The 22970-nt window shown below is 37.9% G+C and overlaps 1 protein-coding gene across 1 annotated transcript; it reads left to right on the top strand.

Annotated features, from left to right (window-relative positions):
* Nucleotides 1-8566: 8566 nt before the first annotated feature.
* On the top strand, nucleotides 8567-22226 carry LOC106093133 (D-2-hydroxyglutarate dehydrogenase, mitochondrial). The gene is made up of 6 exons (XM_059367468.1): nucleotides 8567-8639; nucleotides 11691-11783; nucleotides 14660-15202; nucleotides 21172-21340; nucleotides 21415-21544; nucleotides 21608-22226. Exons 2-6 carry the CDS (start codon nucleotides 11691-11693, stop codon nucleotides 22179-22181), a joined length of 1509 nt encoding a protein of 502 aa, XP_059223451.1. The 5' UTR covers nucleotides 8567-8639; the 3' UTR covers nucleotides 22182-22226.
* Nucleotides 22227-22970: the final 744 nt, after the last annotated feature.

Genomic DNA, 22970 nt, shown 5'->3' with positions numbered 1-22970 from the left:
ATATGCTGGATCTTCTTGACATTTTAAGTCGTCTAGTCATGTCCGTTCGCTCCTCCGTCTGTCGAAATCACAAAATCGTTCAAACGAATAAAGATATCCGTTTGAAATTTTGCACTTTCTTATTGAGGTAGGTCTTTAGGGGTTGCAAATGGGCCATATCAGTTTAGATTTGGAAATCTTATATATAAAATTCAATTTGTGTTTGTTTGTCGGTTTGTTCCGTATAGACTCAAAAACGGCTGAACCGATTACCTTTAAATTTTAGCAGATTATGTAGGTTGGTCTGGAAGGAAACATAGGCTATATAATTTTTTGATATCAGAAGGTACTACCCATCAATAAAAGTGTACCGATCGGGACAATATGAGATTCAAATGAAAGGTATTCAAGAGTAGAGTATGAATTTTATAACAAAAGTTGGGTCCAAGTACGTGGGGACCGCCTCAGCCCCAAAACCCCTTAAAATAGGTTTATTTGACGATCATGACAATATGGGACTCAAATGAAAGATATTTGGGAGTAGATTACGAATATGGTCAGGAAGTAGGAATAGGCTTTATAATTTATTGATGGTGGAAGGGGGCGGACCCTCCACCATTACCCCAAAAACACCACCTAAAATCAAAAGTAGACTGATAAGGACAATATGGGTATCAAATGAAATGTATCCGGGAGTAGATAACGAATCTGGCATACCCACACCCACAAAAACTCCCAAAACGGGCACATTAGCCAATCACGGATATATTTGACTTGGTTTGTTTGTTTCGTATAGACTGAAAAACGGCAGAACCGATTTTCTCGACATTTCCGAATATTGTGTAGGTTAGTCAGGAAGGAAACATAGGCTATATTTGTCGGTATCGGAAGGGGGAAAGGACCCTCCCCCTTATGCCAACAACACAACCCAAAATCAAAAGTGGACCGATCGGGACAATAAAGGTATCAAATGAAAGGTATCGGAGAGTAGAATACGAATATGTTATTAAACGTACCCATCGGACCGCCCCATCCTCAAAACTCCCCCAAACAGATATATTGGACGTTAATTTCAATATGGGGCTCAAATAAAAGGTATTCGGGAGTAGATTTCGAATCTGGCGTACAATATCAGATCGAAGTAAATCAAAATCAGATCAAAAACGCCATTAGACCCATTATGACTATATGATACTTGGCTGAACCGATTTTCTTAACATATTCATAGATTGTGTACCTTTGTCTAGAAGGAAACATAGGTTATATAATGTTTAGATATCGGGTAGAGGCTGACCCTCCCCTTTCCCCAAAAACGCCACCCATATCCGAAAGTGGTCCGATGGGCACAATAATGGGTATCAAATGGAAGGGATATCAGAAAACGAATATGGTACTAAATTTTGGGTACAAGTACCTAGCGGTATATTCGAAATTCATGTCAATATGGGACTCAAATGAAAAGTGTTAGGCAGTAGATTACAAATAGCATAAAACCTTAGGTCCAAGCAATGGGAGGTCATCATCCCTAAATAACCCCAAATGGGAATATTAGCCGACCACGGTAATATGGGACTCAAATGGAAGGTATTAGGAAGTAAATTAGGAATATGACATCAAAGTTTGCGTTCAATTTCTACGTGGCGCTTTTCCTCCTAAAGATACGTCAAATGGGTTATTTGACCCATTATGACAGTATGGGACTCAAATGAAAGGTATTTGAGAGTAGAAAACGAATTTGATATCCAATTTTGGAGCCAAGTGTTTTGGCGAAAATTTTTTAAATGACCATGCATGCCATTGTACCTCCCTAATGTCGCCAACATTAAGAGGGCGACACCGCTTTGTCCGATGTTCTCGCCAGGATTCGAACCCGTTCAGCGCCATAGGCTACATCATGGCACGAATTCGAATATCCGCATTCAGGGCGAAGTGTCCCCACCCTAAAAAGGTATTAGGGAGTTCGGCTAGTAGTTTCCATATAAATCGATTTACTGATTTTACTTCTTAAACCCCTGGAATCCGCAATTGTTTTCCAATTTGGATAAAAAAATTTCAATCTGGATACTTTTTTTAATTAATGTTTAACTAAAATCCATATACCACCAATTAAGGAAAAAGTATGATTTTCAATTTGGAATTACGAATCATACGATAGCATGTAAAATTCTTTTGGGTCCAACAATACAAAACTCTAATATTTAAAAATAACTGAAAAAGTTTCAATAAACATTTAAATTTAAATTTACAATTTTGAAATTTAATTTAAAAAAAATAAATTCCAAAAATAAAATATCAAACATATAGTAATGTATCTGCATATGCTTCAAGTCATGGCAACATGAAAACAAAAATGGAGAAATAATATCGTTAAAGAAGGCTGTAAACATCATATGCTACAAAACGTATGTATTTCACAATTTTCCCGCCATTTATATGCTGCAAACGAAAATGCCGACGCTAAGTGTTCTCCATTTATCGCTTTTCAACGCCTGCCTAAAGGGAAACAGGTAATATAATGTGGCAACGCCCCTTTTGTAAAGATTTGACATGGTATGAGGGTGTCAATTTTAAAACAGGCAAGAAAATATTTCTCTCTCTCTCACACATACCTTATGAAAGCGGATGTGTTGCTATCTCTCTTTATCCGCTTTTGTTTTAAAAACAGCAATGGCGAATTTATAGCGCAACGTTGTGGTGGTGAACTAAGTTGGGTGATGACTTGTTGTATGATTCAAACAAGTTGAAACAGTTGTATGAACAACAAATTAATACAACCCATCCATGTTGGATGCAAGCAGGGTTGTATAAATTGGTACTGGATTTTTTTGTATGCCGCCTATAGGTATTAAAGCACAATAGCGGGCGGCGATAGGCGATTTTCGTTTAAAATTAAATTTTAAATTTAGAATATCAATAAAAATTATAAATTAAAATATATATTTTAAAATTTATTTTTAATTTGAATTTAATTTGAGTTTAATCTCTAAATAATAAAAATAAAAAATATTGGTAGTATTTTATTTAATTAGAGATCGAGTTGAGATTCGCTTATATGGAAAAGTTATTCAAAAAACTTGTCAAATGAAATCCATAGTGGATGTCAGGGAAGGGAAAAGTCAGTACTATAATATTGCTGGAATAAAAATAAAAATATTTATTTATGTAAAGGAACAAAAAATGATATTTAGAAAAAATTCAGAGTACCAGAATGTTGTAAATTATGAGTGTAGACAAAAAATTGTAAAGCGCGAATTAATTTACATTCTAATGGAACGTGCGTTCGAGTGAAGAACTATGGTGATCGTAATCATGAGAACGAGAAAACGGCTTACAAAGAGCTGAAAGCTTTAAATAAAATTAAAAATGATTGCAAGGATGCTGCAGAAGCACTCGATTTTGCTAATTAAAATTTTAATTTAATTCTTCTTTATTCTGAAAGTTTGTAAGAGGAAACAAAAATCATTGCTTTTTCGAAAATTAAACAAGTAAAAAGGCGTTAAGTTCGGCCGGGCCGAACTTTCAATACCCACCACCTCGGGTATATATGTAAACCACCTTTCATCAAAATCCGGTGAAAATTGCATACTTTATATCCCATACCAGTTATATCGAAATATGTTTCGATTTGGACCAAATACTAATAGGTACAGTAGCTATATCTAAAAATAAACCGATCTGAACCATATACGACACGAATGTCGAAAAACCTAACATAATTCACTGTATCAAATTTCAGTGAAATCGGATTATAAATGCGCCTTTTATGGGGCCAAGACTTTAAATCGAGATATCGGTCTACATGGCAGCTATACCCAAATCTGGACCGATTTGGGCCAAGTTGCAGAAAAAGTCAAAGAGCCTAACACAAAGCACTGTCCCAAATTTCAGTAAAATCCGATAATAAATGTGGCCAAAGACCCTAAATCGGAGGATCGGTCTATATGGCAGGTGTATCCAAATCTGGACCGATCTAAGCCAAATTGAAGAAGGATGTCGAAGGGTCTAACGCAACTCACTGTCAGAAATTTCAGCAAAATCGGATAGTAAATGTGGCTTTAATGGGCGTACAACCCTAAATCGGAGGATCGGTCTATACGGCAGCTATAACCAAATCTGGACCGTTCTGGGCCAAATTAACGAAGGATATCAAAGGGCCTAACACAACTCACTGTCCCGAATTTCAAATTGGTAAATTTTTATCGGATTTCGTTGAATTTGGCACAGTGAGTTCTGGAAGACCCCTATTAATTTCTGTGAAGTGCGGTTCAGATCGGACTATATTTGGATATAGCTGCCATTAGACCGAACACCCGATCTCCCAATATAGGGTATTGAGACCATAAAAGATCCTTTTATTACCCGAATTTGATGAAATTTGGCACAGTGTATGGGTCTAACCTATTCCTGTCAAATGTGGTACAGATCGGACCATATTTGGATATAGCTGCCCTATATAACGATCTCCCGATATTGTGTAATGAGCCTATAAAAGGAGCATTTTTCATTATATTTTAATGTAATTTGGCACGGCGAGTTCCCCTAAATCCCCTCTAAATCTTTTTGTTGAATATCGTCCAGATCGGACCATATTTGGATATATCTGCCATATAGACCGAACTCCTGAAATATAGTATAGCGTAAAATAGATACAGCGGTCAAAAAAAGTATTCATCATTCAATGTTTTTTTTTTAATAAGTCTACAAAAGACAATTGGAATAAAAACATATTAAACTAATGATGCAGTAGTGCTTGTGTGATATATATGTACACAATTTCATTGTTTTTAAAGAAAAAAATAGTATTTATTGGAACAAAAAGGGCCATTTTACAGCTGAACACAAAAAATTAAACAAAAAAAGTATTCATCATTGCAAAAAAACAAAAAAATAAATAACATAATTTAAAAAAATTAATACTTTGTTATTCGACCACCGCGTCTTATAACTTCTTTTAAACGGTTTGACATCGATTGGACTAATTTAGCGGTTATATTTTGGTCTATATTAGTCCATTCCTCCATTATCACCTGTTGCATTTGACTCTTGCTCGAAAAATTGCGCGTTCTCAATTTGCGTTCGAGATGTTCCCAAAGATGTTCAATTGGGTTCAAGTCGGGACTTTGAGGAGGAGTTTTAATGACTTTGGGGCAGTTATACAGCATCCACATCTTGGTATTTAAAGCAGAATGTTTGGGGTCATTATCTTGATAATATTGAAAGTTATTACCAAGCCCAAGTTTTACAGCACTATCTTTTAAATTCCTCTTTAAAATGTCAATGTAATACTTATGATCCATTACTCCATTAATAATTTCAAGATTTCCCGCTCCTGAAGCCGCCATACACCCCCAAACCATTAAACCACCTCCACCATGTTTTACAGTAGCAACTGTGTTTCGTTCTTCAAGCTCTGTATTTGGTTTTCTGTACACTATGACCTTTCCATCGCACCCAAAAAGATTAAACTTGCTCTCGTCTGCAAAAATGACTGTTTTCCAAAATGATTCGGGCTGTTTTACATACATTTTTGCGAAGTTTAGCCTTTTCACTCGGTTTATTTTATTTATAAAGGGCTTCTTACGTGCAGTTCTTCTTCTGTAACTATGCCTTTTGAGTGTATTTCGAATTGTTTGTGTAGTAACTTCCTTCCCTAAATATTCCATAGTGTTTTTACGAAGAATGGTCGCATTTGTCTTCGGAGTTTTCTGAACTTGCCGCACTAGCCAACGCACATCTCCAACTGAAAGTGCTTTTGGTCGACCAGATCTTGGTTTATTGTCAACAGTTTTCGTTTCTGTCCACTTTCTGATGATGGATTGTATAGTAGATCGTGGTCTATTTAATATTTCACTGATAGTTTTTTGAGTTAAACCATTCCTGTGGTGTTTTATTATCAAAACTTTTACCTCATCAGAAACCTCGTTTTGCTTACGACCCATTTTGACAAAAACTATATTTTCAATGAAATTAAATATTTGCTGTCAAGGGCAAAGCCTCCTTTACTAAATAAAACAGAAAAGGGGGATTCCCAAATAATATTTGAATTTGACTTTGATGATAGCACATCAATGATGAATACTTTTTTTGTTCTGTTTTTGGTGTTATTATATAAAATTGCATTTTTTGCGCTAATTAAATTTATTTTTTGAATTTATTTTAAAACATATTACGAAAAATAAACTATTGCATAAAACTGCATTATTTGTTTACTTTAAATTTTCTTCAATTACCCAAAATAAGTGAATTTATTATCAATTTTGCTAATGATGAATACTTTTTTTGACCGCTGTATGCAACAAACAAGTGTAGAGGTCTAGCAAATCGCACTGTTTCAGATTTCATCAAAAACGAATGAAAAATGCTATTTTTATGGGCTCAATACTCTATATAGGGAGATCGGTCTATATAGCAACTACATACATCCAAATATGGTCTGGAGATCGGTCTATATAGCGGCTATAAATACAGCTAAAATCCGATTTTATGAGATCAGAAGGTCAGGTTTATATACAAAGAATACGAAATCATCAAAAATTGTTTGGAACTTTTTTTTATACCCAGGATATCTCCAAAATTATAAATACCCAAGCGTGGGATATTTACCCGGTAGAAACTCATCTCTACTGATGAGCATAAAATGATTGCTCGTCGTATTTTACATTTTCAGCAATACTCACGAGGCTCACATGGATCGCAACTGAATAGATGAGACACACACACACATCTATCGTTCAAAATGAGCGTTGACATTATTGTCCGAGCTTTGTTAAGGCTTGGGTAAACGACTGAAACAAAGAGAATAATAATGAGTGCAGTGTTGCCAGAACAGAATATAATTTCCGACCAAAATGTTCAGAAAACCTACCAGATCTTCAACTAGTCGACCACAATTTAAAATTTCTTAAAAATTTACTTTAAAGACAAAATTTTGATATTTTCTCTAAAACGACAAAATTTTGATAACAATTTCCCAAAGACACAAACCATGGGTTCTGTTAAAAATTTATACAAAATAAATTTAGTTAAAGGGCATAATTTTATTCTACATACCAAACTTCTGTCAAACCAGTAAAGATTAAAACTTTTGGGAACGGAACAAGGATGATCGAGAGACCGGTTTACATGGGAGATATATCAGGTTATAGACTGATTAGGACCGTTCTTGGCACAGTTGTTAAAAGTCATAACAAAACACCGCATGCAAAATTTAGGCAAAATCATACAAAAATTGCGGCTTGTAAGGGCTCAAGAAATCAAATCGGCAGATCGGTTTATATGGGAGATATATCAGGTTATAGACCGATTTAAACCGTACTTGGCGCAATTGTTGGAAGTCACAACAGAACACTACATGCAAAAATTCACCCAAATCCGACATAAATTGCGGCTTCCAGGGGCTCAAGAAGTCAAATCGGGAGATCGGTTTATATGGGAGGTATACTAGTACCTCCGTACTTGGCACAGTTATTAAAATTCATATGACAACACTACATGCTCAATTTCAGCCAAATCGGACAAAAATTACAGCTTGTAAAGGCTCAAGAAGTCAAATCGGGAGATCGGTTTATATGGGAGCTATTGGAAGTCATAACAAAACACCTCATGCAAAAAAAAGCCAAATCGATTGAGAATTGCGAGCTCTATTGGCTTAAGAAGCCAAGATCCAAAATCGGTTTATATGACACCTATACCAAATTATGAACCGATTTGAATCATACCAAAAACTGTTGTTGGAAGTGATACCAAAAGACTACGTGCAAAAAGTCACGATCCCAGATCGGTTTATATGGGAGCTATATCAGGTTATGCGCCATACTAAGCACAGTTATTGGAAGTCATAACAAAACATTGAGAATTGCGCGCTCTATTGGCTCAAGAAGTCAAGATCCAAGATCGGTTTATATAACACCTATACCAAATTATGATCCGATTTAAATCATACTAAACACAGTTGTTGGAAGTGATACCAAAACACTACGTGCAAAATTTCAGTCAAATCGGATGAGAATTGCGCCCTCTAGAGGCTCAAGAAGTCAAGATCCCAGATCGGTTTATATGGCAGCTATATCAAACCATGGATCGATTAGGCCCATTTACAATCCCAACCGACCTACATTAATAAAAAGTATTTGTGCAAAATTTCAAGCGGCTAGATTATTCCTTCGAAAGTTAGCGTGCTTTCGACCGACAGATGGACGGACGGACGGACATGGCTAGATTGACTTAAAGTGATATAGCGATCAAGAATATATATACTTTATGGGGTCTCAGACGCATATTTCGAGGTGTTACAAACAGAATGACGAAATTAGTATACCCCCATCATATGGTGGAGGGTATAAAAATAGAAGCAAATTTGCCGTTAAAATATCATTACTTGTCTTACTCGCCGTGTTTTCTTTTTTTCCAGATCACCATAGGAGATTGCCATCATTCGACACACGCTCTCTGTTGACAACATAAAAAGTTCCATCTACAATAAATAGAAGAAAATACTTTATAAATATCTTTATGTCCAATGGCAACTCTGATTTTCGCACTCGTATAAAATAATCTTATCAATGTCAGTCACACACAGTTTTCGGTTCTCAGTTCTCGTTTAGCATTTTGATTATGCGTTTGCTTTTTCATAATATTTTGTTAGCTAATCCGTTGAAAAGGTGAGAAAATAATAAACAAATAATATAATGCAATTATTTAACTGAGATATCAAGCTTTATTATAGGAATGATTTGTTTATTTACTATCTTTGGATTAAATTGTCTTTAATAATTTCAACAAGAAATTAACCTTGGGAATATCTTTGAAAAATATTTTAATTAAATATGTGTGCTCGTACCAACATATGTTTGATATTATAAATCCAAGCGTGCACAGTGTGTCGAATATATCAAACAAATTTAAATGTTACAACACAAAATCAATTACGTCCAGTTATTCAATACCATAGATTGTAGTCGGTTTATAATGCACTTGATTATTATACCCACCACCGTAGGATAGGGGGTATATTCATTTAGTCATTCAGTTTGCAACATATCGAAATATCAATTTCCGACCCTACAAAGTACATATATTTCGGATCGTCGTAAAATTCTAAGACGGTTTAACGATGTCCATGCGTCTGTTGTAATCACTCTACAGCCTTCAAATTGTTACAGATAAGTCTTTTTGATGCACGCTGGTTAAGTTCTTGAACTTAATATGGTTCTGATCGGACTATATTTAGATATACCTGCCATATAAACCGATCTGCCGATAAAAGGTCAGAAGCCCATAAAAGTTTTATTTATTATCCGATTTCGCTGAAATTTGAGATAAAGGGTCATTATAAGGCTTCCGACATCTGACCTAAACATGGTTCAGATCGGACTATATTTAGATATAACTGCCATACAGATTGATCTCCAGATAAAGGGTCTGAAGCCCATAAAAGCTTTATTTATTACCCGATTTCGCTGAAATTTGAACACGTGAGTAGTTTTAAGCCACTCAACATAGGACAGAATTATGGTTCTGATCGGACTATATTTAGATATATCTGCCATATAAACCGATCTGCCGATAAAAGGTCTGAAGCCCATAAAAGTTTTATTTATTGGGTTGCCCAAAAAGTAATTGCGGATTTTTTAAAAGAAAGTAAATACATTTTTAATAAAACTTAGAATGAACTTTAATCAAATATACTTTTTTACACTTTTTTTCTAAAGCAAGCTAAAAGTAACAGCTGATAACTGACAGAAGAAAGAATGCAATTACAGAGTCACAAGCTGTGAAAAAATTTGTCAACGCCGACTATATTAAAAATTCGCAATTACTTTTTGGGCAACCCAATATTATCCGATTTCGCTGAAATTTGAAACAAAGGGTTATTATGAGGCTTCCGACATCTGACCGGACTATATTTTGATATAACTTTCATACAGACATATCTCCCGATAAAGGGTCTAAAGCTCATAAAAGCTTTATTTATTACCGAATTTCGTCGAAATTTGAAACAGTGAGTAATTTTAAGCCTCCCAAAATAGGACCCAAATATGGTTCTGATCGGGCTATATTTAGATATAGCTGTCATATAGACTGATCTACCGACAAGGGGTCTGAAGACCATAGAAGCTTAATTTTTTAACCGATTTCGCTATAATTTGAAACAGTGAGTTATTTTTAGCCTCCTGATACCCGACCTAAACATGGTTCAGATCGGACTATATTTTGATATAGCAGCCATATAGACCGATCTGCCGATAAGAAATCTGAAGCCAATAAAAATGTTATTTATTATTTTAGGTCTCCCGACATCTGACCCAAATATAGTTCAGATCGGACTATATTGAGATATAGCTGCCATATAGACAGATCATCCCGACATCTGATCAAATATGGCTCTAAACGGACTATATTTTGATATAGCTGTTATATTGACCGACCACTCATAAGGTCTAAACAGTGATTTGTTTTGAGCCTCCCGATATCCGACCTTAATGTGGTTCAGATCGGACTATATTTAGATGCAGCTGCTATATAGACCGATCTGTCGATGAGGGGTCTGAAGTCCACAAAAACTTTATTTATTACGCGATTTTGCTGAAAATTGAAACAGTGAGTAGATTAGGTCCCCAACATCCGACCTTAATATGGTTCAGATCGGTTTATATATTACTGCCAAAAGACCAATATTTTGTTCTACACAATTTAACAAAATTTAATATTCATTAGACCACTCAATGTCCGTGCCGAATTTGGGTGTTTAAGTTATCCAAATTTCACCGGATTGTGACGAAAGGAGGTTTACATATATACCCGAGGTGGTGGGTATCCAAAGTTCGGCCGGGCCGATCTTCGCCCTAGAAGGCAAAAAACTTGAAAAATGAAAAAATTCGGCAGAGCCCATCCGGGATTCGAAACTGGGCGCACGGAGCAACAGCGAGAGCCGTTGCCGTTGTCTAGCGTTCAAAGCCATCAATACAACTTCCAACTGATGCACAGAATCATGTTTACTGCGGAAGTAGTGTTATTGTCACAGAAAAAAAGTCTGTCATTACACAAAAACACATGCATTGGGGAAAAGTACAGCTTATAGACAGGGTTCTCGAGCATGGTTAATGTGGTAATTGTATCATAGATGCGTTTTCGCAATTAATACGATTCAAATACAACATACTAACGCATGGCCCTTGAAGTCATCACACCTAATATGGTTGAAAAGTCTTCTAACCAGTGACAAAACGCGTCCCATAGTGGTTGGTGTGTGTTGCTATCTTTGGCTTTCCTTTTCCATTTGCAATCTACGATCATTGAGCTCGTCTCGAAAGAGAAACAAACAAAAAATAAAAACTTTAATGTAAATTTGACAGTGTACCGAAGCTTGACAGCCTAGTCGGAATTTGCGCCTACATCCGCACAGGGTTGTATCGTTGATTTCGTTGTTGTTGGGCTTATGACTTTACCTTCTAATTGTACCAAGTTAGTGTTATTACAAAACATAAAAGTAGGAGAGCTATGTTTACTTACAATTGTTAATGATTTAAAAGAAAATGAACGAAAATGCAAAGAAAATTCCACTTTTTTTTATAACGTTAGCTCAAATACTTAGTGAAAATATTTTCATAGATTTTTTGACTATTTTTTATATGGAGCTTCACGGTGAGAACTTAACTTAATACCCACTTTTACTTTGGTAGTGTTTTTTAATGTTATTTTTTATTTTCTAGATGTTACGTTTAAGAAATGTAACAAAAATTGGAAATTCCTTGATACCAACATTTCGCTCATTCTCTTCTCCTGGATTGCCAGAATTGACACAGGTAAATATTTTGAAATTCAGTAAACGGCAGAACCGATTTTCATGAAATGTTTACAGATTGTAGAGTTTGGTGAAAATAGGTACTACGTTGAAATATAGGGTACTACGTGAAAATAGGGTACTAAGTTTTTTGATATCCGAAGGGGAGGGCGGACCCTCCCCCTCACCCTAATTTTCTAAAACGCCAGATTTCGGATATGAATGCATCGATTTAAGCGAAATTTTTTATAACACATGGTATGGTACCTCATAAACACGAAATTGATATAAAATTTAAGGGTCAAATAACCTGGGGGACGCCCCATCCCAATACCCACCTGAACGGACATGTTTACCGATTGGGACAATATGGGTATCAAATGAAAAGTATTTTAGAGTAGATTCCAAATTTTTCAAAAAAATGTCACCCTAAGTGTCGGGAGGGGGTCCCCCACCCCCAAAAACACCACTCAACAGGACACTTTTACCGCTTTGGGCAATATGGTATTAAATGAAAGGTATTTAGTTAGGCATTTAAAAGTAGGTTAGATTATTTAAAAGTAGAGTACAATGCTGATATAAAAATGTATTCCTTGACGTCTGAGGCGTCCCCCCACCACCCCAAAAAAACACAACAGGACATTATTACCGATTGGAACAATATGGGTATCAAATGAAAGGTTTTTGGAAGTTAAGTACACATCTGTTATATGAATTTGGTCCAAGGTGACTAAGGGGCCTTCCCAACCCCTAAAACGGGAATTTGTCAAACGTAACAAAATGGGTATCAAATGAAAGGGCTTTGGGAGTTGGCTACGGATCCAAGCAAATACAAATTTGGGACAGAATCTGGGACCGGCCAACCCAAGGTTGCAAGGTTGCGAACATTCAGCCGATACCTATGAAGGGGGAGCCGAACAACCCTACAAATTATTGGCCAACCGCGATATGCTCCGCACTTTCTAAGGTTATGGAGAGTATAGTTAACCACCATCTTGTAATGTATTTAGAGTCCAATGGCCTTATTAGTGACCGACAATATGGGTTCCGTAGAAATCGCTCCACGGGCGATCTGATGGCGTTTCTGTCGGAACAATGGAGTCGATCTATACACCAGTTTGGTGAAAGTAATCCAAGGCATTTGATAGGATCTGGCATGGTGCACTCCTATCAAAGCTTGTCGCATTTGGTGTCGGTAATGACTTCGCCCGATTTATATCGAGCTTTCTAGACAATCGTACTATTCGAGTTGTTGTGAGAGAGAAAATTCACAACTAACGTTCAATTGTTTGTGTACTGAAATTATTTGCATGGGCATTTTTGGTAGATTCATAATGCTATATTGACGAAAACAAGTAAAAAGCATACCCACGGCCTCGGGAATATATGTTAACCATCTCTCGTCAAAATGAAAAATGCATACCTTATGCCCCATAGCAGCTATATCGAAATATGTTCCGATTTGGACCAAATACTCATAAGTACAAGTCATTGTTCAATTGTGTATAACAAAGTATTGATCTTTTTTGAAGCTATATTTAAAAATAAACCGATTTGAACCATATACGACACGGATGTCGAAAAGCCTAACAGAAGTCACTGTGTCAAATTTCAGTGAAATCGGATTAAAAATGCGCCTTTTATGGGGCCAAGACATTAAATAGAGATATCGGTCTATATGGCAGCTATATCCAAATCTGAACCGTTTTAGGCCAAATTGAAGAATAATCTCGAAGGTCCTAACACAACTCACTGTTCCAAATTTCGGCGAAATTGGACAATAAATGTGCCTTTTATGGCCCCAAAACCTTAAATCGAAAGATCGATATATCAAAATCTGGACTGATCTAGGCAAAATTGAAGAAGGATGTCGAAGGTCCTAACACAACCCAATGTCCTAAATTTCGGCGACTTCGGACAATAAATGCGGCTTTTATGGGTTCAAAACCTTAAATCGAAAGATCGGTCTATATGGCAGCTATATCCCAATCTGGACCGATCTGAGCCATATTGAAGAATAATCTCGAAGGTCCTAACACAACTCACTGTGCCAAATTTCGGCGACATCGGACAATAAATGCGCCTTTTAATGGCCCAAAACCGATCTGGGCCAAATTGAAGAAAGATGTCGAGAGGCCTAACACAACGCACTGACCCAAATTGCAGCTAAATCGGATGATAAATGTGGCTGTTATGGGCCTAAGAGCCTAAATCGGCGAATCGGTCTATATGGAGGCTATATCAAGATATAGTCCGATATAGCCCATCTTCGAACATAACTTGCTTATTTTTAAAGACTGTAGCGTGATTTCAACAGACAGACGGACGGACATGGCTAGATCGTCTTAGATTTTTACGATGATCAAGAATTTATATACTTTATAGGATTGGAAGTGGATATTTCAATGTGTTGCAAACGGAATGACAAAATGAATATACACCCATCCTTCGGTGGTGGGTATAAAAATTCCCATTAGTTGCTTAACAACCCAAATTTGCACATATCAAGATTTATCCAATCAAACTATATCTCACTCTCTCTCTGGCAATTTCTAAGAACTATACCACATGCAATATTATGCAACTTAAAGAGAAGATGTGTAACATTTTCCAAATGGATATGACTATGCCTTCTAAGAAGGAACTAAGCGAAAAATAAAACCAAAAGGACAATTTATACCTCAGCCAACAATCTATTATTACCGAATAAAGTGAGGGTGACAACGACCCTTAGTTACAGTGTTGAAGCCAAGCAAACAATGGGATTAAAAGTACGACATAATCTTCTCACCACTCTCAAGGCTATGGGTGGCTGTAAGAAAAAGGGATGATTACTTCTTAAGCATCTTGTTGTAGGTAAACGAATTTCTGATGTTGATTTTCCCTTTTTCATTTCAGGTACGACACAATGTCAAACGGGGTGATTATGCCGAATTAACTGGCAATGATGTGACCTTCTTTGAGTCGTTAATTGGTGCAACCAATTTGTTGCAAGATGGCCCGGACGATTTGCAAGGCTACAATGTCGACTTTTGGCACAGCGTGAGAGGCAGCAGTAAATTGGTGCTGAAGCCTGGATCAACTGGGGAAATCTCGGAAATTCTTAAATACTGTAATCACAGACGTTTAGCCGTCTGTGTGCAGGGTGGCAATACGGGTTTGGTGGGCGGTTCTGTGCCTGTATGCGATGAAATTATTCTCTCAATGGCACGTTTAAATAAAATCCTTAGTATTGACGACATTACGGGGATTGTGGCTTGTGAGTCGGGTGTTATTTTGGAAAATTTGGATGCAAAAATACGTGAAGCAGGCTATGTGGTACCCTTGGACTTGGGTGCCAAATCTAGTTGCCACATTGGGGGAAACGTTTCCACCAATGCCGGTGGCTTAAGAGTTATACGTTATGGTAACCTGCATGGTTCGGTATTGGGTGTGGAGGCGGTAAGTTAATAAATTATTTTTTTTTAGAATTATGAAGTAGAAAAACATTGGCTTAAAAAAAATCGAGAGAAAACTAAAAGAAATTTGCGGACATTTGTATAGAAAACTTTCTTTAAATACTAATTTAGTAATGCAAATTTTGCCCATGAACATTCCACTAAGGAACAGGGGCAAACTTCTCACATATCAATGAGTGCAGTCCGATTCAAGTTTAAGCTCAATGATAAGGGGCCTCCTTTTTATAGCCGAGTCCGAACGGCGTGCCGCAGTGCGACACCTCTTTGGAGAGAAGTTTTACATGGCATAGTACCTCACAAGCGTTGCCAGCATTAGGAGGGGAAAACCACCGCTGAAAATTTTTTCTGATGGTCTCGCCAGGATTCGAATTCAGGCGTTCAGCGTCATAGGCGGACATGCTAACCTCTGCGCTACGGTGGCCTCCTAATTTAGTAGTTCATTAAAAAATGTAAAATGATGAGGAAGAAAAAACTGATTTTATACCCTAATTAATTAATTTTGTCATTCCGTTTGCAAGACATAGAAATATTCATTTCCGACCCCATAAAATATATCTCTTCTTGATCTTGACAAAAATCTTAGACGTTGTAGCCATGGCCGTCAGTCCGTCTGTCTGTTGATATCACGCTACAGAGATACTGAACTGAAACTTTGCACTGACCCTTTTTTTGTCCATAGGCGGGTAAAGTTCAAAGATGGGCTATATAGGATTATATCTTGACATAGCCCCCATATAGACCAATTTGGCGATTTAAAGTCTAAGGCCCATTAAAGGCATATTTATTATCCGATTTCGTTCAAATCTGGGGCAGTGAGTTGGATCCCTCGACATCCGTTTGCAATACGGCCCAGATCGGTCAATATTTGGATATGGAAAAATGCTTCACGCATGCGACGAGTACGTTTCTCGCCTTATGTCGTTCTTCGTTATCAACGGTATCGGCTAAAAACCCATCACCCTGTGTTACCCCTGAAGATCAATTCAATATCGGGACCGCATTCGCATTACTTCGAGGTGGACCTTGAGGTGGCAAAATGTCGATGGCACTATCGATATTTTATTTTTTGACAGAATATCGGCTGATATTTTTCTCTCTTCTCTTCTCGTATGACCTGTGTATGATCCGTTTGAATCTCATCTTGTCCTCTCTGGGCGTTGCACTTCGCGCTCCATGGCCTGTAGGTATATCGTAACCATTCCGGCTATTACAAGGGCTGCGGACTCCGCCACTGTCCGGTAGAATGATATGACCCTAAGAGCCGCCGCCCTCAGAGATTTCGGTCGGTATGCTGTCTGCAGTGTTTGGTCCCATATTTCATTCACCTAGAGGAGGATGCTATTACATGTCTACATTAAGAGTGTGCGCCTGCTCGGGAGAGGCCCATCAATGTTTTCCATTTTTCGACTGAGTTGCGCCGTTATCCTCGGGGCCTTTGTTGTCGCGTGCCTGATTTACTCTGCCTAGATCAGCTTTGTATCTAGTCGGATATTATATCGACCTCTTGGTCTTCACTACAATGTAGAATTATGTCATTTATATAAAACCCTAACCGAAGACGAAGGCGGCCACCGTTGCGCAGAGGTTAGCATATTTGTTAAGTATCTAGCCAAGTATCTCTACGAAGTGGTATCGCTATGCGACTCGCCATTCGAACTCGGCGTATCGTTGGCTAAAACTTTAATCGGACTGCCCTCTGTAATAAGGGAGTATCCCTTGTACCTTAATGGAAGCCGAAGACGAAGGGTTTGCAATATATCCGAGATATACATATATCGGAGATGGTTGGACGAGTTTGTGATTGTATAATGATAGCTACCCAAAAACACAAACCAGATAATCAAATGTTGTGTCAAGTAACTAGGGGAAACGTCCCACCCTAAAACCCCCAAACGGACATATAGATCGGTACAATATGGGACTTAAATGAGAGATATCTGGGACTCAAGCACGAATCTCATATAGAATTCGGAGGCCAAGAATCAGGGGTGCGTGTCGCTCCCAAAGCTTTCTATAGGCTAAATAAGCCAAATAAGGCGACTTGTGCATGAGGCATCTGTTTCTAAATATGAACGGATAGTGCCCCCTTACAATCTTTAAGCGATCTGCATAACGCCAATAACAATCGGAAGGACTTGATTCGATCGGCTAACAAGGGATTATCCACATTTTGTCGTAAGAAATACTCGCCTCTTTAGGTACTAAATCCGTCGCGGGGGTACTACAGTACTCTTCGGGTGGAAAAAGTTCTAAAGTATTGACTTTTCCATCCCTGCTTTAAGCACGTCTGCGTAGGTGTGCCCTTCTTTCGTCTTTATAATCCGATCTCTGCCTAGGTTTCCTGGCTCGCAATTTTCGCCGCGGGGTCCTCTTCGGCGTCTTTGCCTCTTTATCGGGTTTCTTCCTTTCAGTCGTTTTCGTTGGTGGTCTCGTTTCTTCAAGTATGGCCTGATATAGCTCCCATATAAACCGATTTTACTTCTTGAGACCCTGTAGGGCGCAATTCTTATCCGATTTGGCTGAAATTTTGCAAAGTAACTTTTATTATGGTCTCGAACATCCAAATTAAGTATTGCTCGTATCGGTCCATTTAATTGAGACACTTATTAATATGCATTAATGATTTTGAATAATTTCATCATCAACAAAATGATTTCGGTAGGCTACGTGCAAGACTACCAAACATGAGATCATGAGTTCAAATTTCCGCGGCGGCAAAATTAATAAATTAGTTTTTAGGGTAATATTCCGAAGAGTGACAGAGAAAAACATGCGAGCAAGCAGTAAACGAATAAGAACAGGCAGCGCGAGTCGGTTATGTAGCGAATAACTTGTTTTAGAAAGGAACAATCTGCAGTTTTGTAAACTTGTCCACCAATTTCAAAAATACCGACGATACTTTGACAAAAATTATAAAAAAAAGTTGTAAGTCCATGCACCGTTAGAGACATTCCAGAATTTGAAGTTTTTGTAGGGTTTTACGTGTTCCATCTTAAAAAAAAAAAGTAATGCCGTGCTAAGTTCGGCCAGGCCGAATCTTATAAACCCTCCACCATGGATCGCATTGCCAAGTTCCTCGAATGACTTTTTCAAATTTATGTGAGCTATATCAAGTCATTGACCAATATGGTCCGTACTTGTCATGGGTGTTAGAAGTTATAGAAAAATAGTGTCTACAAAATGTTTATATATTTTTTAATCGGTTATCAACCGATTTATACCATATTTGCCAGTCATTGAAAGTCATACCAAAACGACATATGCAAAATTCCAACCAAAATTGATAAGAATTGCGTCCTATAGAAACTCAAGAAGTCAAATCGGGAGATCGGTTTATATGGGGTCTATGTCAGGTTATGGACTGATTTAGACCATACTTGACACAGTTGTTGGAAGTTATATCAAAACGATATGTGTACAATTTCAGCCAAATCGGATAGGAATTGCGCCCTCTAGAACATTAAGAAGTATTGGGTTGCCCAAAAAGTAATTGCGGATTTTTCATATAGTCGACGTTGACAAATTTTTTCACATCTTGTGACTCTGTAATTGCATTCTTTCTTCCGTCAGTTATCAGCTGTTACTTTTAGCTTGCTTAAGAAAAAAAGTGTAAAAAAAGTATATTTGATTAAAGTTCATTCTAAGTTTTATTAAAAATTCATTTACTTTCTTTTAAAAAATCCGCAATTACTTTTTGGGCAACCCAATATAATCGGGAGATCGGTTTATATGGCAGCTATATCAGGTTATGAACCGATTTGTATCATACTTAGCACAATTGTTGGAAGTGAACCCAAAACACCACGTCAGCCAAATTGAATAAAAATTGCGCGCTCTAGAAGCTTAAGAATTCAAGACCCAAGATCGGTTTTATATGGCAGCTATGTCAAAACATGGACTAAATTGGCCCATTTACAATCCCAACCAACCTACAATAATAAAAAGTATTTGTGCTAAATTTCAAGCGACTAGCTTAACTCCTTCGAATGTTAGCGAGCTTTCGACAGACAGACGGGCGGACGGACAGAGCTAGATCGAATTAAAATGTCATGACAATCAAAGATATACATACTTTATGGGATCTTAGACGCATATTTCGTGTTACAAACGGAATAACAAATTAGTATACCCCAACCAATGGTGGGGGTAATAAAAAAATCAAGCCGATCGGCCCATAAAATACTGTTTGGCAAAAAATTCAAATTTTGACATGTTCGAGGTGATCAACTTTCAAGCCCCATGGATCAGCCTCTGAACCCACTAAAGTTCCCAAATACTTTTTTTAGGCCAATATAACGCACCACGTTTCCTCAATAAGACGATTTCGATATCTGACAAGGTCAACTACTTAGGGGTAATTTTGGACAGGAAACTGAATTGGAAGTGTCACATTCAGGAGCGTACTGAGAAGGCTCACAGATGTTGGGCACTATGTAGACAGGCCGTAGACTTGAAATGGGGCCTGAATCCGAGGATAGTCCACTGGCTCTACAGGAGCGTGATAAGACTAATACTTACCTACGTCTCAGTAGTTTGGTGGACTGCTATGGAGAAAAAGTGCAACATAAGGACCATACAACAGGTTCAGAGAACATGACGGAGCGATGAGGACCACGCCTACTAGGGCACTGGGAACTATGCTAGATATCCGACCCATTGACATACAGATTAAGTGTGAGCCAACCTCTACGGCTATGAGACTTAAGGCGATGAGAGAATGTATTGAGGATGTATATTCGAGGCGACGATAGGAAACCTGGAAGGAAGGGAAGAGATTTCCGATCGGATACCTGAGATGAACCTTGAGGTAGAGTGGGAGGCATTGCTGCCAGCAGCACAGTCTTGGATTGACGGAACCCTAGTATTGTCATCTGGAAGATCATGTTACACGGATGGATCGAAGCTAGAGGACAGAGTGGGCCTGGGGGTCTACATTGAGAACCCAGGGACTGAGATCTGTTTTAGACCGCCTGACCATAATACGGTCCTGCAGGTGAAGATGGAATGCGTGAAGTGGTGTGCTAACGCGAGCACTGCGAGTGTGAACATCTTTACGGACACTAAACTTGCCATAAGTGCAATAACAACCAGGACGGCAAGGTCACGAACAGTCTTGCAATGTAAGGAGATTAACGCCTACTCTGAGGATGGCGAAATCCGCATTGTTTGGGTGCCGGGACATAACGAAGTAAGGGGAATTGAAAGGGTAGATGATTTGGCGGTGAAGGCCAAAGGACTGTCGTCAATAAACTTGGTTACCCGAAGCCTTTCGGGTCGAAGCAGTCCGAGTTAAGGGCGTGGGCGACGAATGCGCATGCAACACTGTGGAACAGCGAAACGGTCGGTAAGATGGCGAAAATCCTATGGGGGGATACAGATCGTTAGAAGACGAGGCTATTACTGAAATAAAGTATGAAGGAGGTGAGTATAGCTATTGGAATTATGACGGGACACATAGGAACTCACTTATGTAAAATCGGTGCGGTAAGTGGTAGCATGTGTAGGGCATGAGGGGAAGATGATCTGACATGAACCAACTAAGGGAGTGGCATGGAAAACAATTAAGGATTTTGTAAGTAGCACGGAAATCTTAACATAGATTTTCTTTTTCGAGGTAACTTTTTTTTGTATTCAGAGCGAAGAACAAGCCGATTACTGGTTTTGTGTATATCCATAGTGGCATGGGGCGTATTAATATCTGTACCCTCTTTTCAACCAAAACTAACCTACATACTTATTCGAAAAAACCTTAAGATTGACTATTTTAAGTTTCGTGTACATATCTCTATCCGTTCAAAAGTTCACGAATGGCAACACTGTGCGGCATTTGTTTAAAAGCTGTTAAACCTGATATAATTGTTATAAGGTTTTGTTTTTGAGAAAAAAAAAAGAATAGAAAAGTTTAAATTCCACTATGCTGTATTATTGTTTCTATTATTTTCCTATTTTCAGGTTCTTGCCAATGGACAAATTTTGGATTTAATGTCAGATTTCAAAAAAGATAATACCGGCTACCATTTAAAGCATCTCTTTATTGGATCTGAGGGCACATTGGGTGTGGTAACGAAAGTGGCCATATTATGTCCTGCTGTATCTGATTCTGTACATTTAGCATTTTTGGGTAAATTATTGAAAATAATTTTAAAAAATATTTCATAGAATATATGGTTGATGAAATTTTATGAATGGTTTCAGGTTTGAATTCCTTTGAAGCGGTCCTGCAGACCTTCAAAAATGCTAAGCGTTATTTAGGCGAAATCTTATCATCTTGTGAAATGATTGACTCTATCTCCTTGGCTGCCAGTGTGGATAATCTAAAGCTGAAGTAAGTCCTTAATGAAATAACTTTAAGGCGTTTTCGAGAGATAATCCCAATATCCCTTCCTAGATCTCCCATTGCAGGTTATCCCTTTTATATGCTTATCGAAACCTCTGGCAGTAATAATGAGCACGATATGGAAAAACTAAATAAGTTCCTTCAATTGGTCATGGACAAGGGGGATGTTATTGATGGCACCTATACCGGAGAGCCTAGTAAAATGCAAGAAATTTGGAAATTACGTGAAGTTCTAGCCCCAGCTATGACCAAGGATGGTTATCTATTTACATATGATTTGTCTCTACCTTTGCGATCTTTTTACGACATAGTCAAGGTGGTCGAAGCACGTGTGGGTCATATGGCCAAACGGGTTTGTGGATTTGGCCATTTGGGTGATTTGAATCTTCACCTGAATGTTACCTGTGGAGAATATTCCAATGATTTATATCATCAATTGGAGCCATTTGTATTTGAATTGACCTCTAAGTTGGGTGGTTCCGTCAGTGCAGAACATGGTATGGGATTTTTGAAATCGAACTATTTGAAATATTCCAAGAGTACAGAAGCCATTGCCATGATGCGTGATATAAAACACATGTTAGATCCAAATAAGATTTTAAATCCTTATAAAATTTTAAATTAAGAAAAAACAAAAAAATACAAATTGTATTATTTTTAATGCTCCAGAAATCTTATATATAAAAGTCAATTTGTGTTTGTTTGTTTGTATGTTTGTGTGTTCCTTATAGACTCAGAAACGGCTGAACCGATTTTCTTGAAATTTTCACAGATGGTGCATAATGATCCCGTGGTGAAAATAGGGTACTAAATTTTTTGATATCTGAAGGGGGGCGGACCTCCCCCTTACCCTAATTTTCAGAAACGCCAGATCTCGGAGATGGGTGGTGCGATTTAAGCGAAATTTTGTGTGCTCTCATATAGTACCCTAAAAATAAAAATTTGCTATCCAAATTTCGGATGGGGCACCTAGGGGGGCTGCCCCACCCTAAAACCTACCAAACATATATTTAGACCAATCACGACAATATGGGACTCAAATGAAAGGTATTTAGGATAAGAAAACGTATGTAATATCCAATTGTCGGACCAAGGGTTAGGGGGAGCAACCCAACCCCCAAAACACCCCTAAATCGGACATATTTACCGACCATGGCAATATGGGACTCAAATGAAAGGTATTTGCGAGTAGAATACGAATTTAATATCCAAATATGGGACCACGTTTCTGGGGGTCCACCCCTTCCCCAAAAGACCCCCCAAACAGGACTTATTAACTGACCATAGGAATATGGGGCTTAAATAAAAGATATTTGAGTGTAGAATACGAATCTGATATTCAAATATGGGGCCAAGTGTTTGGGGGGCCGTCTCTCCCCGAAAACATTCCCAAAGGGGACAAATTTACGACCAT

Source organism: Stomoxys calcitrans, chromosome 4, assembly GCF_963082655.1.
Source record: "Stomoxys calcitrans chromosome 4, idStoCalc2.1, whole genome shotgun sequence".
Lineage (NCBI taxonomy): Eukaryota > Metazoa > Arthropoda > Insecta > Diptera > Muscidae > Stomoxys > Stomoxys calcitrans.
The sequence above is the reverse complement of the archived record's forward strand: the minus strand, read 5'-3'. Positions and strand labels throughout refer to the sequence as shown.

What these genes read in the sequence shown, in the direction of transcription:
- LOC106093133 (XM_059367468.1), top strand. Translation starts at nt 11,691, where the DNA reads ATGTTACGTTTAAGAAATGTAACAAAAATTGGAAATTCCTTGATACCA. An exon ending in GATTGCCAGAATTGACACAG is followed by an intron (nt 11,784 to 14,659) that starts GTAAATATTTTG and finishes TTTTCATTTCAG; the next exon opens with GTACGACACAATGTCAAACG. An exon ending in CGGTATTGGGTGTGGAGGCG is followed by an intron (nt 15,203 to 21,171) that starts GTAAGTTAATAA and finishes TCCTATTTTCAG; the next exon opens with GTTCTTGCCAATGGACAAAT.